The 15,618-nt window shown below is 55.9% G+C and overlaps 4 protein-coding genes across 4 annotated transcripts; 3 read left to right on the forward strand and 1 right to left on the reverse strand.

Moving 5' to 3' along the window:
* Positions 1–420: 420 nt before the first annotated feature.
* INS49_015133 (uncharacterized protein) lies at positions 421–2,309 on the forward strand (the record flags this gene model as incomplete). The annotated part of the gene is made up of 2 exons (XM_043175819.1): positions 421–1,818; positions 1,896–2,309. The coding sequence occupies 2 exons, from the start codon at positions 421–423 to the stop codon at positions 2,307–2,309; spliced, it is 1,812 nt and encodes a 603-aa protein (XP_043020776.1).
* A 767-nt stretch (positions 2,310–3,076) lies between these two features.
* INS49_015134 (uncharacterized protein) lies at positions 3,077–4,446 on the reverse strand (the record flags this gene model as incomplete). Its single annotated transcript, XM_043175820.1, has 2 exons — positions 3,077–3,083; positions 3,140–4,446. The coding sequence occupies 2 exons, from the start codon at positions 4,444–4,446 to the stop codon at positions 3,077–3,079; spliced, it is 1,314 nt and encodes a 437-aa protein (XP_043020777.1).
* A 3,206-nt stretch (positions 4,447–7,652) lies between these two features.
* Positions 7,653–9,428, forward strand: INS49_015135 (uncharacterized protein; the record flags this gene model as incomplete). Its single annotated transcript, XM_043175821.1, has 4 exons — positions 7,653–7,780; positions 8,202–8,405; positions 8,466–8,821; positions 8,899–9,428. The coding sequence occupies 4 exons, from the start codon at positions 7,653–7,655 to the stop codon at positions 9,426–9,428; spliced, it is 1,218 nt and encodes a 405-aa protein (XP_043020778.1).
* A 4,789-nt stretch (positions 9,429–14,217) lies between these two features.
* Positions 14,218–15,146, forward strand: INS49_015136 (uncharacterized protein; the record flags this gene model as incomplete). Its single annotated transcript, XM_043175822.1, has 3 exons — positions 14,218–14,549; positions 14,615–14,737; positions 14,843–15,146. 3 exons carry the CDS (start codon positions 14,218–14,220, stop codon positions 15,144–15,146), a joined length of 759 nt encoding a protein of 252 aa, XP_043020779.1.
* Positions 15,147–15,618: the final 472 nt, after the last annotated feature.

The raw sequence follows: 15,618 nt of genomic DNA on the forward strand, positions 1-15,618 counted from the left end.
GTCCTGCCGTCTGACGTGCCGAATCCTTAATCGATAAAGAGTGAAGGATCAGACATCAACAAGGCACATTGAGGCACATTGTTCTAGCCAAATGCCCAACAACAACGGTCGGCGCCAACTGAATGCAGTGAACCGGCGTCGGTCTGACAGTTGGGGGTGAAGCGGGATTCATTTTTGCGGGCCCGTAATCCGCCGCGTTGACTTGCAGCCTAGTGAGTAAACATTTAGTGACAATAGAAGTGAGGTTAACCGGTTACCTGTTGGCATTCCTTATATACTCCAAGGAAGGTGTCTTGAATCCGTGGCCAGGGCCATGTGGCTCAGGTTGCGCCTGTCCATGCTCAGAATATAGCTTCAAATATGCTCCACTCAGGCATCCCAACTATGGGTGAAACGAAAGAAGGCCCAGCCGAACCAAGGATGGCCGAACCAGAGAAGAAGAGTCCGCCATCTTCGCAAGATGGCGCATCCTGGGCAGAGGACCAGGCAGAAAAACAGCCCAGCAGAACAAGCTCCCGCAGACCAAGCCTCGCACATCCACACCAGCCTGTCCTGCTCTCGCTCGTGCCCTCCATCGCAGCATCCGTACCCCCGGGCATCACCAGCGACGCCGAGGAAACCACCCGAGAAGAGGTCAAAGATGGGACAGGACACCTCACGGGTGCTCCGTTGGTGCTCGCCCTGACAGCCCTCAACTTGTCCACCGTCCTCATCTTCCTCGACAACAGCATCCTCAGCACGGCCACGCCGACCATCACGAACGAGTTCCACTCGGTCCAGGATATCGGTTGGTACGTCTCGTCGTACCAGCTGGCGCTGTCGGCGCTCCAGCCCATGACGGGCAAGCTCTTCACCTACCTCCCCAACAAGCAGACCTACATCGCCTCGGTGCTCCTCTTCGAGCTGGGCTCCCTCATCTGCGCCCTCTCCACCAGCTCCAACATGCTCATCGGCGGCCGCGCGGTCGCGGGCCTCGGCGCCTCGGGCCTCTTCAACGGCGCCCTGACCATCATCGCCGCCCTGGTCCCGCTGCGGCGCCGCCCCGCCGTCACGGGCCTGCTCATGGGCGTCAGCCAGCTCGGCCTCATCGGCGGTCCCCTCATCGGCGGCGCCCTGACGCAATATTCGACATGGCGCTGGTGTTTCTGGATCAACCTCCCCATAGGTGGCGTCGCCGCCGCAGCCCTCGCCGCCGTGCGCATCCCCGAGCAGGTGGCCAAGCCGCCCTTCCGCAGCTTCGTCGCGAGGCCGGGCCTGTGGAGGCGCTTCGACCTCGTGGGCACCGCCCTGCTCGTCCCCGCCGTGGTGATGCTGCTGCTGGCGCTGCACTACGGCGGCGGCGGCGCGTACCCCTGGGGCTCGGCGACGGTGATCGGGCTGTTCTGCGGGGCCGGGGCGGTGGGTGCGCTGTTCGTCGCGTGGGAGTGGCACGTCGGCGGCGAGGATGCCATGATGCCGCTTAGTATGTTCCGCGAGAGGGTCGTGCTCGCGGGAAGCCTGACCAACCTGTGCCTATTCAGCTGCACCTTTATTACGTCGTACTTCCTGCCGCTGTACTTCCAGTCCGTGCAGGGCTCGTCGCCCTTCACGGCCGGCGTGCATATGTTGCCAAGCATCATCTCACAGCTCATCACGGCTGTGCTGAGCGGGTTCGCGGTCAGCAAGCTGGGGTACTATCTCCCGTGGGCCCTCTTCTCGGCCGTGTTGTCGAGTGTTGGGGCGGGGCTGATCTCAACCTGGACGGTTGGTACGAACACTGGGACGTGGATTGGATATCAGATCATCCTTGGTGTTGGCCGTGGTGCGGGCATGCAGATGGTACGCTCTCTCACTTCTTCCCGCAGTATAAATGCCTCGGCGACCACCATACTGACTGACTTTGCCTCGCTACTCAGGCCCTCATTGCTGTACAAACCGTCCTCCAGCCCTCCCAGATCGCCGTCGCCATGGCGATGCTGACCTTTATCCAAGGTCTGGGCAGCGCCGTGCTAATATCTGTGGCCAACACCATCTTCGACGACAGCCTCGCATCCCAGATCCGCTCCAGGGCCCCGCATGTCGACCCAAAGGCTGTCATCGCTGCGGGAGCTACTGCGTTCCGCAAGGTCGTCTCCGCGGAGGACCTGCCGGCCGTGGTGAGGTCGTACGCGGTCTCGTTCGACAGAACCTTTTACCTTGCGGTAGCTTTGTCGGCTTTGTGCTTCTTCACTTCCCTGGGGCTGGGGAACAATGATGTCAGGGCGAAGCAGAAGCAGGGCGAGGCTGCGACGGAGAGTCGCGAGGAGAAAAGAGATGACACCAATGTTTGATCAGTTGAATTTTGTGAGCACCCTGGTTTTTGCGATAGTTTCATAGCGTTGTTCACAAGTTCAGTAGGTCTTGAGTCTGCGCCGCGTTGGATAATGTACAATCAAAGTCTTCGAGAGTTGGGATCTCATGTTCGCAAGTATAGACGAGGCCGGGAGTTCTCACGGATCGGGTGACCGATACAGTCGGCTGAAGTGTCCTTGAATTAGATGATATGTACAAATCGACTGTCTGTCACGCCATTGAAGTCACTTGTCGGGCTCGGTCGACAGGGGAAGCCCGATTTCGTACAAAAATATCCCCGCGCCGTCCTGCTGTGGCCCCGATATTAACCTCCGGGCGGCTCGGATGCGCGTCATTGCAAGCAGACCGCACCTTTTGACTTGCCCAGGCAGCTTGGCATCTCCACGATGGCTTGGCACTCAGATGCCTCGGACGAACCCTTGGCTTGATATTCGCACCGTGCATCACGCTCCAGGCTAAAGCCGAGCAAACAAGGCCGGACGTCGTTCGAGCGTGGGTGGCGGTCCCAAGCGGAGGACACTAGACTCGCCTTCGATAGCCCGTAAGGCTAAATCCGCCAGGCGAATGTCTTCCATATCTGGCTCCAAGATCCTGGCGTGCTGCCAGGGATCTGAATCTTAATCCGTTGGTAACGTCCGCGGTGATGATTATGGTGTGCATTGGAAGCGGTTGCCCAACCCTGTATTTTCCCAGAACGCCTCGCCATGCTGTAGAACATCGAAAATTACACGAGCCTACGTATTCTTCAGAATCTGGTTTACGGGTGTCAGTAGTTGTCTGGGTCGCGGAGGATATCGTTACGGCTCACCTGATCTCGTAGCTCCCAGCCCTTGTCATGTACCTGACCCACTTCACACTGCTGTAGTTACTCTTCTCAAACACCTTGAGATACCTCACCAATAACCCGCTGCTCGTGAACATCAGGAGGCTGAAGCTCATGCTCAGCGGGGGCCTGCTCCAGGTCTTTTGGTTGGTCATGGAGGTGAGCTCGGCCTCGGCGCTCAGCACAAACTCGCTCTGTCCCGTGAACCTTCCAATCTTCCACACGATGTGGTTTTCTGCCGGCTCGTACTTGGCCTTTCCTTGTGTGCACCTCTCAGTGATCCTTGCGGTGTTCAGGGGCGTGGGGATGCGGACGACGACGTTGGTGGCGAACAGCTTGGTGCCGAAGTTGGCCTTGACGCCAATGCTGTACTCGACCTTGGTCTTGCCCACCTCGTTGACGATGGCGTGGACTTTGAAGGGCAGGTTGATGTTCTCGGTGGCGCGGTAGCGCATGAGCTCGAACTCTCCGTCGGGAGGGACGAAGGAGATGATGCGATCGGAGTCGAACTTGCCCAGCTTGACGCACTGGTGGAACTGGCAATCCTCGAGGGTGACACTACCAGCCGCCGCCTTGGTCGCCTTGGTGCCCATCCTGTTGCCGCTGGGGAGGCTCAGCAGGCCGTCGTTGTCGAGGAGCAGCCTGTCGTTGAGGCCGAACTTGCACTCAGGGGTGCCGGACAGGTAGGCGCGCATGATGATCTGGCCGGTGACGTCGGCACGCAAGACGGCGCCGGTGGCGGACATGAGCAGGTTGACGTCCTCGATGACATCGACAAAGGCCTCGTTCTTGCGGTACTTGACGTCGGCCTTGCGCCAGGACAGGGCGCCGGTGGCCTGCATTGTGATCTTTGCCGAGTCCTCGAACTTGTTCTCTGACTTGACGCCCTCGGTGGTGATGTACATCTTGAGGGTGTCGGTCTCGGTGTTCTGGGGGTAGCCAAAGTCGATGATCTCGTCGAGCAGCTCGTAGACCAGGACGAAGTTGTTCTTGACGGCCTCCTCGTCGAACTTGCCGAAGTAGCCGCGGCCAAGCTGGATCAGGCGGTAGAGGAACTCGAAGACGAGGGCGGCATTGGCGTTGCTCTTGGTGATGGCGACCAGGTAGATGTTCTCGTGCTTGACATGGCTGAAGGTGGTGCTGCCCAGGGTCAGGATGGGCGAGCGCACCTGCGAGTTGCTGATGACCTGGATGCGGAAGACATCGGCGAGCCGGGGGCGGCAGTCGTTGCGAAAGGCGCGGAAGATGAGGTTCTCGCCCTTCTGGTTGAAGATCAGGATGCCGGACAGCATGTTGATGGAGGGAGGATTGTGCTGGCTGCGACTGAGCCGGCGAGGAACATTGGCTGGCTTGTCTTGTCTCGACTCGACTCGACTCGGCTTGAACTGGACTCGGCTCGATCCAGGCGGTTTGGGCTGGTAGGGCGATGCCACATTGAGAAGGAGCTGTCGTCTACTGGCAGTTGCTTTTGCCCGGGCAGTGATGAATAAGCCAACTCAGGGGTAGGGGATGCGAGTGCCGAGGTACGGAGGTACAAGTAGAAATGCCCCCGTACCTGCCCGGTCTTGCGCTTGACTGATTACCTAACCCAGCACCAATGCGTGGCCCCATTTTTTGGTGAGCTTCTTCGCTGTCTGTTGGTCCGTCTCACTTCATCCGCCCATTATCTCTTTCGTGCATCTCGCCAGTTTTAGTCAACCCAACTGCTCCTACGTGTATTACGGTCTGGCTCGTGCTACAAGGCTCAAGAACCCAAACCCAGATCGTCGTCGACCTAGCTCAACTCGGCCACAATAGCTCGTGCGACTGTGGATTCATCCGCGCCTCACCCGCTCACACTGTCTGCTGTCCTGACCTGACGAGGCCGAAGCCCTGTATATCCATATCGATGGATCCAGCACCACATGTACCGCACCAACAGACATGTATCTATATGCAATGCTTCGCTGGCTGCCCTGTTGGTTGCATGACCCTCGGCTGCCATGCCAGCGCCAGCTGCACCTCAGCTGCACCTCGTCTGCACCTCGTCTGCACCACGACCAAAAGGCATGATCGCTCTCCCGTAACTCGACTCTGAAGCCGAGAAGCTGTTTCAAGTCCGACATGTCCCTGGTCTAGACGCCATTCCCCCCCCAGATAGTGACTCTGTCAAACAAGGGGTGCGTCTCTAGATGCGCGGCAAGCATATCCCGTACCGTTTACGCATCTCAAACCCGAGGACGCGTCTGCCATGCACAACAGGGCGTCTGCGTGACAGTGGGTGTGTGCTGCGTGTGCCTCTGCAACGTTGTTTAAATATGGCTCTCATTTACTCCACTCTCCAGCAGCCCCAGTAGAGCCCAGTCCGCAGAAAAGTCTGTGCCTTGCTGGAGAATTTGGAGAGCCGAGCTTCGCAGAGACGATCGCAGGCACTGCATCAAAACTTTCCGATGCACTGACTGCAGTCTGCTCATCGCAGACAACACCGCTCACACAACTCAACTCAGGCTGGGATAAGCTCCACCCAGTCGGCACATCCTTTGGTGTCGAATGTGGCCAACCCCGACCAAGTAAGCTCCTCGAGCTCTACGAACGGCCCGCGACTAGGCCTCGCCGAGCGCAGCATGTCTACATTTGGCCCTCTGAAACATTCCATGCGCGCCTCGGCCTGGCCCTGCAGGAACCTTAGCACCCTGCCAGCCTGCAACGCTTCCAAACTCAACTCGCGGCTGCACGTCTTCGCCTTTGCCGGCTTCCGACCTCCACCAACAACCCGAGGGAAAGCAGCCAGAGCATGAATGTCGGCTGGCCAACATCAAATAACTTTCAGGCTCGCCGCCATTGACGCCAGATATCTCACCGTGGTGCAGCTGGAGATCCCCACTGGAGTCGAGGATGACTGCCTGCGCGTACTTTTCGTGTCGGGGCCCGCAAGCTGTGCCGCAGCTGAACGTTCCTCCAAGGCCATCCTTGGACACCCTCACACCGCCCATGCCATATCATTATACTCTCCATCTAAAGGCTCTTTCAGAAACGGGGCCTCGTCCATGACCTCACTCGGCTGGATTGCCGCAAAGCACGGCACGGCAAACGGCACTTCTCTGACAGCTGCCATTGCAGACCTCCCGTCGAGTCTAGTTTACGGCTCTGACATTCTAGAACCCAAAATACCAAACACATGGGACGATCCTGGATCCCGCCCACAAAGCGGGCAGGCCCACCGGCATTGATGAGATCCACCTCCGCCATGGTCAGACTGGCCAGAGGCTAGAACACTGGGGCCGATTCCCCGTCGTCCAAAGGGGCCCCACTAATGTAGGTCCCGCTCCCTGCAGCCGTTGGCACCCGCAACAGTGGCAGAATCTGGCGCCGCCCCTCCCATGTGGTCTGGCTTGCAGGCGGCCAACCAGTCTTTCGCCCTCAACCATTCTATTAGTCCCTCTTCTCATTACTGTGAGCTCCCTTGGGATCCAGCTAGGCCGGCCTGGAGCTTCAGCTGGACCCCTGAGCCGTGCTGACAGTCCACTTGGTCAACTCCTCCTTGCTTGACCTTTTTTTTTTTTTTTTCCTTTCCGACTTTGACAGTCCCCCCCTTCATATCCCAAGTATGTTGGCTAGCTTGATAGGCCGTTGGTACAGAAGTACATGCAACGCAATACGATGCCAGCAACCAATAGCCCAACAAACCCACCAACCAACCATTCACTTGACGAATTTACTTCCAATGTCCGCCTCCCCGGGAGGCTTGTCGCCATGGGCGAATTACCACTTCTGGTATCTGAGTTGCCGATCCTCCTGAGCCACGCAGGCAGGGCACGGCAAGCAGCGGACAAAGCAACCTGCCAGTTGCTGGCTACCACCCAGATCCCGGGGGGCGGCCCCCTATTCTTGGCCAAGCCAGCGGAATTGAACTGCTGTTTCAAATGCTTCCACCACGGTCCCCTACTGCCGGTTACGAAGTGGACCCTTACATTCACTCCAATCTGACTGGGTCTCCCGATCTGCCCAGTCTCGCCAGTGCCCCTAGCACGGCCCTGGCTGGTCCTTGACACGGCCCTGTGCTTCCATTTCTGGCAGCCTTGACCATGATTCAATGGCTGAGCTGCGTCTGTGTGGGGACTGGTCAAGGACCAGCTAGGCTGCATTACACGAACGGCAGCCCGTCCCAAATTATTATTTTGTCCCCATCCAAGCTCACGCTGGTTTTCTTTCTCCATCTCTGCATGACATTGCCCACTACTACCGTTGATCTCTCGAGTTCCGGGCATCTCGATTTCCTTTAACTGTGGAACTGTCTCTCCTTACACTCTTTCCTTGACTCTTGCGCTATTTAAGCTCTGTTCCTTCTCGTCACCGTATAGATTCACCTCTGGTGGTGCTGGCCCTACCTGATTCCTGCCGTTGGGGTTCCCTTAATTTCTGAACATCCAGGCGTCCAGCTGCTCTAGAGCTTGACAGCACACAGCACATCACTGTCCCGGTTGGTCTCCGAAGTCGTCCCCAATCCACCTCGCTCAACATGGCGGAAGGCGGGGAATACCACGCTCCCAACACCGCCGTCAATGGCAACGGCGACACAGTCGGCCACAAGACTCAACGGCCTTCCGACGAACAACCTCCTCTGGAGCAGATCGAGTCCATACTGCGGTCAAGAGCAAACACACCAAATCCTTTCAGCCGGCAGCATACAAGTTTAGATCTAGACGATTATTTTGTAAGCTTCATTCACACCAGGCGTGCTGCTGCTGCCATGGTAGTAGCGGCGTGGTGCCTGTTGGCCGCGTGCGTAGCTTCTAGATGCGCGCCGCGGGTTGCGACGAGCTATTGCTGACCATGCAACCTCCAGACCGGTCCTCGAGATATCCTGAAGCATTCGAAATGGCCCATGTTCATGCAGATGCATGGCAGCATCTTGCCAAAAATGATCATACCGCTGTTTATTCTGGGTGGTTGGGCGTCGTGCATAACACTCGTTACGAAACTCACCCATGTCGATCGTATGTTTACACCCATGAACCTCACTGGGTCCTATCTCGAGATGCTAACACAATTACTGCCATAAAGTCAGCGTGCAGTCGGTCCTTCTCACCGTCACCGGTTTCGTCGTCAGTCTTAGCTTGAGCTTCCGGAATTCAAGCGCATACGAACGATATATGGAAGGCCGAAAGTATTGGGCTCAGCTTATCCTGACATCGCAAAACTTGGGACGTGTTTTCTGGCTGCACACTAAGGAACGTCCCGATAGCAGGGAAAAGGACATCCTAGCCAAGCTGTGAGTATCTGCGCTCCTACTTGTCGCGGCCAACAATTACTAATACCCCGGGTCAACCAGCACGGCAATGAACCTGCTTGTCGCATTCGCTGTCTCCCTCAAGCACAAGCTGCGTTTTGAGCCTTACACCGACCACGAAGACCTCAAGAACCTTGTCAGCCACCTCGACACGTTTGCTCAGCAGGCGACTTTGGAGACACCCGAGACCGCTCTGCCACACAAGCACAACAAGCTGAGGGCGACTGGCGAGTATCTCGGGGTCTCGTTTGCGGCCAGCAACCCCCGGAAGGCCATCAAGAAAGCTGTCCGGCCCCTGGGAAACTTGCCCCTCGAGATCCTGAGCTATCTGGCCACCTTCATTGATGATATCATCGATGGTGGGCAGCTGACGGTTCCCATGCAACAGACTCTGGCCTGTAAGCTGAGACTCTTATTTTCCAACCGGCCGATGTGGTCTTGCAAGTCTCGTTCATGTCGCTAACTGCGTTCCTAGACAACAACCTCGCTGCTCTGAACGACGTCCTCACTGGTACCGAGCGTGTCCTCACCACCCCTCTGCCCATCGCCTATGCCATTGCCATCTCGCAAATCACATGGGTTTACGTGTTCCTCCTTCCATTCCAGCTTGTCGGTGTCCTCTCCTGGGTAACCATCCCCGCCACCATCGCGGCCGGCTACATCATCCTGGGCCTGCTGTTCATCGGCCGCGAGATTGAGAACCCGTTCGGGCAGGACGTGAACGACCTGCCGATGGAGCTGTACTGCGCGCAGATCGCATCGGAGCTGGACGTTATCACGTCCAAGCCCAAGCCCCAGCCGCGCCAATGGATCGAGAGCCTCGACAACAAGGTGCTGTGGCCACTGAGCCAGAGCGGCTGGAACGTGTGGATGCACCGGGGCGAGAGCAAGCTGCGCGAGGCGCTCACGACCAAGACCGAGCTGGGCTATGAGGACCGCCAGCCCGCGAGCAAGGCTGGCACCGAGGCCAAGAGTGACGCGACGACTGCTGTGAACAGTGTCTGAGGAGGATGATGACATCCGGATGCGAATAGAGTGGTACATGCGGTCTGGGCTTGGGGCGAAGTTTCAGGTCACATGCTGATGGCGAGTCAACTCGGAGGGAACAAGAGACTGTTCCACCTATCTGAGTCGTTCTCGGCAACGACGACCTGCGCTTGCGCCGCGGCCGCCGCCCATCGCCAAATACCCGTCCTCGACAATTGGAGCGAATTTTCATGGACACCTCTTCATGGCGACAATTTGAGCGTTAAAAAATTGGAGAATTGATTTTATATTTGGTTCATTTTCCGTCAGCATAGTCTGTCTGGATTGCATTGCTGGTCTTCAGGACCCGGTATCACACGCGCAGTAACAGGAGAAAGACGTGGCCAACCAGCCCAACGCATTGGGGAAGGGAGCACAAAATCGACATCATTGATCATATAACCATGGCACGTGGGAAACGGCGTCATCGAATTTCTTTTTTACACATTCACGGATAACACCGGAGGCCACGCGGGCGATCCGACCGTGACGCCGAAGCTACATATCTTCCCCGGCCATGTTGTGAGACATGGGGGTTTGGGAGCGATCGGAGAGAGACATGTATCTTGACGTGTCTCGCGATGGTGCGACAAAGAGGATCTTGCTGGCCGGGGTTTGGGGACTCGGGGTACATTTTTTCTATTCTCTTGTAATACATTTCTAGTGTTTATCCATTACGTTTCTCTGGAAAACTGAGGCCAGCCGGTTTTGGAACGGAAGCCAATGTCTTGTAACTATCACATATCTGCATCCTCTTTAAGTCTGGTCCAAAGTAATAGTGAAATGCCATGCTGAACCGGAACTTGTCCCCGAGAGCGGGGGTGAAACCTGCCCGCGCGTAAAGGAATGGAGTCGTACACGGTTCTCCCGTGATCTCGGTCGTGTGTGCTGGCGGGGGACCTGACCTCCCTTTCCCCCTTGGTGATCTTCGACACACCCCTTGCGCAGATTGGTCGCTTGGACACTGTTGGGATGCGATGGAATCCATCGCCGCGCAATCGGGGCGCATGAGCCTGTCTCGCGCGTCGTGCTTCCGGCCTCGGGGGCTTCTTCGCCTCTCCAGTTGGCCGCCTCTTGTTCTGACCCTCATCCACATGGTCCTTAGCCTCCCGCTCCTCCGCCTCAGCCCCAAGACGAGCCGGAGGCCTTCGTGCTCTTCAGCCTGGCGTCCAGCCCAGCCTGGCCCACTGGGGGCCCGGCCGCCTCCGCGTCCTTGGGCATGCAGTCATGCGCCGGGGGGGTGGCCGGCGAGACACGTCGGACACCCTTCAGCCCACGGCGTGATCCATGTACCCGCTGCGTGGTTGGGCGGCCTTGCGTGGTTGGACTTCGGCCGTTGTGACAGGCTCCCTCTTCTGTGTTGCTCGAGGTCGGGCACAGGGACCGGGGCCGGCCGGTGTGCAGGGGAGACCTGCAGGCGACAAGAAACCAAGCTAGCTTTCAGTGCCTGAGCCCGTGCGGACGGTGTTATCTTGTGTCCCGCCACCGGCTGGGAGATGCCGCAGCTCGGATGGGATTGTTCTCTCCCAACAACCGTGCCCGGACAAGCAGTCGGATGGGCGAACGTGCACCCTACTGGTATGCTGCAGCATGCGAAGAGTGTGCGGACCTCAGCTGGACCGGCTGAATAGGTCAACAGACGCCTGTGCGCCGTTGGGCATGGGGCCTGCGAGGCTGGCCTGGATGATCCTGTGTTACTTGAGATCAGTGAATGCTGTACGGGTGGGGAGACTGAGAGTTGGTGAGCAGATAGGTTCACATGGCCTCATTCGTCAGTTGATTTTGTCATCCTGGTATATCAGATGGAAACTCATTCTGTTGTGCGTAATCATGGGCCAGGGGAAAGTGTTGGGTGTAATTACAATGTACCGCCATAAACGCTGGGCATGGACTCACCGGGTTGCTGAGAACCCGCATACCACCATGCTGGATCTCTCCCGCTCTAGAGGTCCACCGTCTCGTTAGTCAGCTGGCTTCATTAGCAATGGGCATGAGTTCAGGAAGAGATGCCGATGGCCTCAGTGCTGCCTTCTGGCTTGGTTGCGCTTCATGACCAGAAGCTGGCTCAGACACACCGCTTGTATTTCATCGTAAGCCGGGCTGGAGGGAAAAGATGGATAGTGTATTGCCAGAGGGACTTGGGAACCACTCACCATAGTGTCAGAAAGATGATGGTAGCCAAGTGTCTTTCGAGCTCGTGAACGCGGAGTACCGTCTCTTTGTCAAATTGGCCTCGTTTGGGAACAGACAGACGTGATCATGGATAAGGACTTAGAAAGTGTGGCATTGCAGTTGGCTTCAGGGCAGATTGGAGTTGGCGCTTCATACCTGGGTAAAAAAAAGAAATGCCTCAGGGGAGCTTGTCTCTTCTCTTTCGGATTAGGGAGGGGCAGGGAAGGATATTTGTGCTGCCTGTTCAGGCTGGTGCGAATCTTCATCGTGATCTTCCTGCCTTTCGTCTGACAGTAGAGCTGTTCCATGGGAAAATTATCATTCTGAAAAGGTGGAAGTACAGGGCTGCCTATTGTCAACATGGAGCGTGCAAGCACTGCTTTGTCAGATCGAGAAGTGTGTCATCGTTGCCAGGGTAGTGGAGTTGTGTATGTTTATGGCCAGTTGGATGTAGAGAGTACATACCGCGCTTCTCCTGAGGTTCAAAGGTTGATGGAGTGCCGTGATCCTGTCTTTCTGGTCAGTCTCCTGTCTCAGGGGCAAAAGATGTTCGCGTCGGGAGACAATTGGAAAAGCCATCAGAGTGGTTAGGCTGTCAACACATGGGGCTTTGAAGTCCTTTCAGTGCATGAATGGAATGGAATCATCATCATTAAGTAGAGAAATAGAACGGTAAAGAGGATGTGCCAGTGCAGGAGGGAAAGGACTTGCCGTGATGTAATCCTGCCAGTGGTTGATTGTTGCTCCTTCTCTGCTCAAGTCAGTTGAGTTCTCAAGGGGACCGGGGGATCAAGGAAAGCAGATAAATGATGATGGCCTCAGAATCAATCTTTTCAACATGGGGCCCGAAGGCTGCTTCAAAACAAGAAGATACTCATCATTGCCAGTGGCCGAAGGAGTAGGTCTCGGTGCGGGTATGTGCTCAGCTCTGAGAAGGATGGAGAACTTACCCAGAGTAGTTGTAGTGGCACCAAGTACAATCAAGTCTGGGTTTGCTTTCCTTGATGCGCGTTGCCTTCATTAGTTGGGTGATCAAGGATTAGACGAAGAAGAGCAAGACGAAGACAAATTAGATGAAGGCTTCAGGTAGACAAGAACATTCAGTCGTCAGCACGAAGGGTGGCTCCGCTCAGACATGCAAGTCTTCTGTCATCACCGGCTGTGGAGAGAAAAAAAAGGCAAGGATGGGTAGAGCATTGCACCAACCTTTGTGCACTGCGTGATGGGAGAAGTTCATGTATGGTGTTGTGTTGCTGGGACACGTGAGTTGAAAGGAGTTGTTGACACTCCGCAGAGTTAGGGAAAGCCATGGCGAACACAACAGTGGATGCCTGCAAAAGTATCGATCGTCAGTCAACTAGGCTCCGCAGGCAAAAAGCCAGCTCTGTCAGGCATGGTTCAAGGACCAGGTGAGGGCATGGTGCTGAACTGGGAAGGCCCTCAGTCCCGAGTGCTGTTTAGGCAGCGATGTAGAGCAAAGGGCGAAGACGACAGAGGATGGCGAAGTTTGTATAGGGTGAAGAGTTTAAGGGATCGAAACAGAATTAAGGCTTTGAACTTGTGCAACACAGATGTGTGGTGATCAGGGCGATCGTGATGGCGTCCAGCACGAGAGAGGCGTTGGGGAGGTTGTCCTTGGGCTGTATCAGGGGAATGATGAAATGGCAAGAGATGAATCCTGGAGCAATTCTTCTCTTTTTGATTGGAAAGCGGATGTGATGAAGATGACTTCAGGAGGTGAGCAAAGATCCGAGATGATTTAGCACTTGGCAGTGCTAGATGGTGCCAGATGATTGGAGACATTGTCAAGGAAAACACGTACTGAAATTCCCCATGGAATCTAAGTGGAATACATTGACAATCATGAGTCTTCTGGTGGAAGCATGTGTAGTTTGTTTTGTGGAGACTGACACTGACCACATTTCGAGACATCCTACGTGTGGCTGTCAGAGGCGATTCCAAGGGGACGCAGCGGAAGCTACCAGAGATATTCCACGACCAGACCACAACGTAGGGATTTTGAGACATTTCTTTTATTCTACGGAGTCATGAGATCTTCAATAGTAGCACAGTTTGTTTAGATCATCATAGATGGGTGTCTTGGGAGAATCGAAGCAGAGTGATCATCGTCACACCCGGGCCAGGAAGAAGGGGCAGGCCACAGCCGTACCTACAGGCAGGGCAGCTAGCAGGGCCGCTGGTTCGAACAATTGACCTGGGCGAGGGAAATCTCTAGGTTTTCAATGATCTCCCTCTTTCACTGCTGCTGGAGAGCCCCTAGCAGCAATGTGGAATTGCAAGATTCACCCATGCAGTCACAGTCCACCTGGTAACAGGCCATCTCGACGAGTTTTTATAGCCCCAGATTGCTGACCATCTGGACCCTTCCACCTTTCTCTCTTCCCTGATTGCCCAGCTCACTACAAGGAAACTTGGTCTCGGCACTCACTTGGTCCTTCCAACACCTCCCAAGTCGCAACTCTTTTGCCGTCCCAACACAACCTTGGGCCCTTGTCTCCTCAACACCACCGTCCTCGCCCCTTGACTCATCACCAGATACCTTCCATCAAGCTGCCATCCATTCATGCTGCCCATCATGAACTTCCTCATGACCTTGTTCGTTGGCCTTGCCACTCTCACCTGGGGCGTCTTGGCCAACGCCCCCCTGACTCGGGACATCCACTGGGCAAACACGACCACTACCACGACCACGACCACGACAACCGCTACCGTTAAGCCGTCTGTCTGGTGCGGCACCGGTATTCCCTCTGGAAACCTGACTACTGCCTCCAAGACTACATCCGCTGAGCCCACCGTCTACACAATCCCGTCCAACTACACCGTACCGGGCAACGGGTCCGTCGAGCCGATCCACTGGCACCTGTACAGCCTTCAGGCGTTCGCTGACAGGGAGAAACAAATCGCTCAGTAAGTACTCAGTTGATACGTGGGAATGGATTGAAATGCGGACCAATGTCGCTGACGAGCACAAGTTATGCATTCCAGGCCGTCATCCAGCCCAACATCAATACGGTGGTGTGCGACGAGGCTGCGCACTCCTCCCATGGCAAGCTCGATGGGTTTGATCACGCTGAATGCAAGGCGCCAGCCGGATTGTAAGTCTATCTCCCTTGCTTCCAGTCACTTGGATGACACGAGGCCCCTGTTCTCCAGCCGTTTTCATCGTTTGAATGTTGTGACTAACTCCGTCGTTCTCAAAGACCCCCCAAGGACGGTTCGATCCCCGTCACGTTCCACTTCGCCTGGAGGTCCAAGGTGCACAACAACCTCGGCAAGAGGGGAGACCTCCTGATTATCAAGTCCAACTCACCTGGAAGTGCCCACGCCTGTCCGAACCCCCCCTACGATGCCTGCTGGGCCCAGGGTCTGTACTGGATCTCTGAGCGCGATATCAAGCCGACGGATGCGGGACACAGGTACATGGGTCCGGAGACGGTCCACCTCAATGGCACCTACTGCCGTACTGGCATGCCCGAGTGTGTCTGGTCTGAGTATCTGTACTGAGAGGCGAATAAGCGGAAGGCGGACTTGACTGGATGGATGGTTTTGGTGTGTTTTGCTCGAGGAAGATCTGGTGACAATGTCTTCAGCTTTTGGAAGACTTGATCCGCAACGGGTTCGATCTTGATACAGAGCCATGGTATCGATCACTAGGGATTGAGAACCAAGATTCAAATTGGGCTGCAGGTTCGTAGTAAAGATCAGGTCACGCTTTCCCGAAAGACCTCATATTGAAGATATGTGCTTTGTGCTCCAGGACTCTGAACTTTGAAGTGTCCATTTTTGCTTGTAGTGCTCGACGTCTGGCCTGAGGCTGACGTACGCCACGTGAGAACTTCTAATCACAATCTACCCCGGAGACTTCAGTGAGCTGAACGTAAATCTGCACCAGGTACTGGTAGAATCGCCCAGTACTCAAACTACCATATTTGATCAAGGGTTCGTTTGATGTACTGATTGCCCATAGAATCGAGGA

The sequence above is a fragment of the Diaporthe citri genome (assembly GCF_014595645.1).
Source record: "Diaporthe citri strain NFHF-8-4 chromosome Unknown scaffold_8, whole genome shotgun sequence".
NCBI lineage: Eukaryota > Fungi > Ascomycota > Sordariomycetes > Diaporthales > Diaporthaceae > Diaporthe > Diaporthe citri.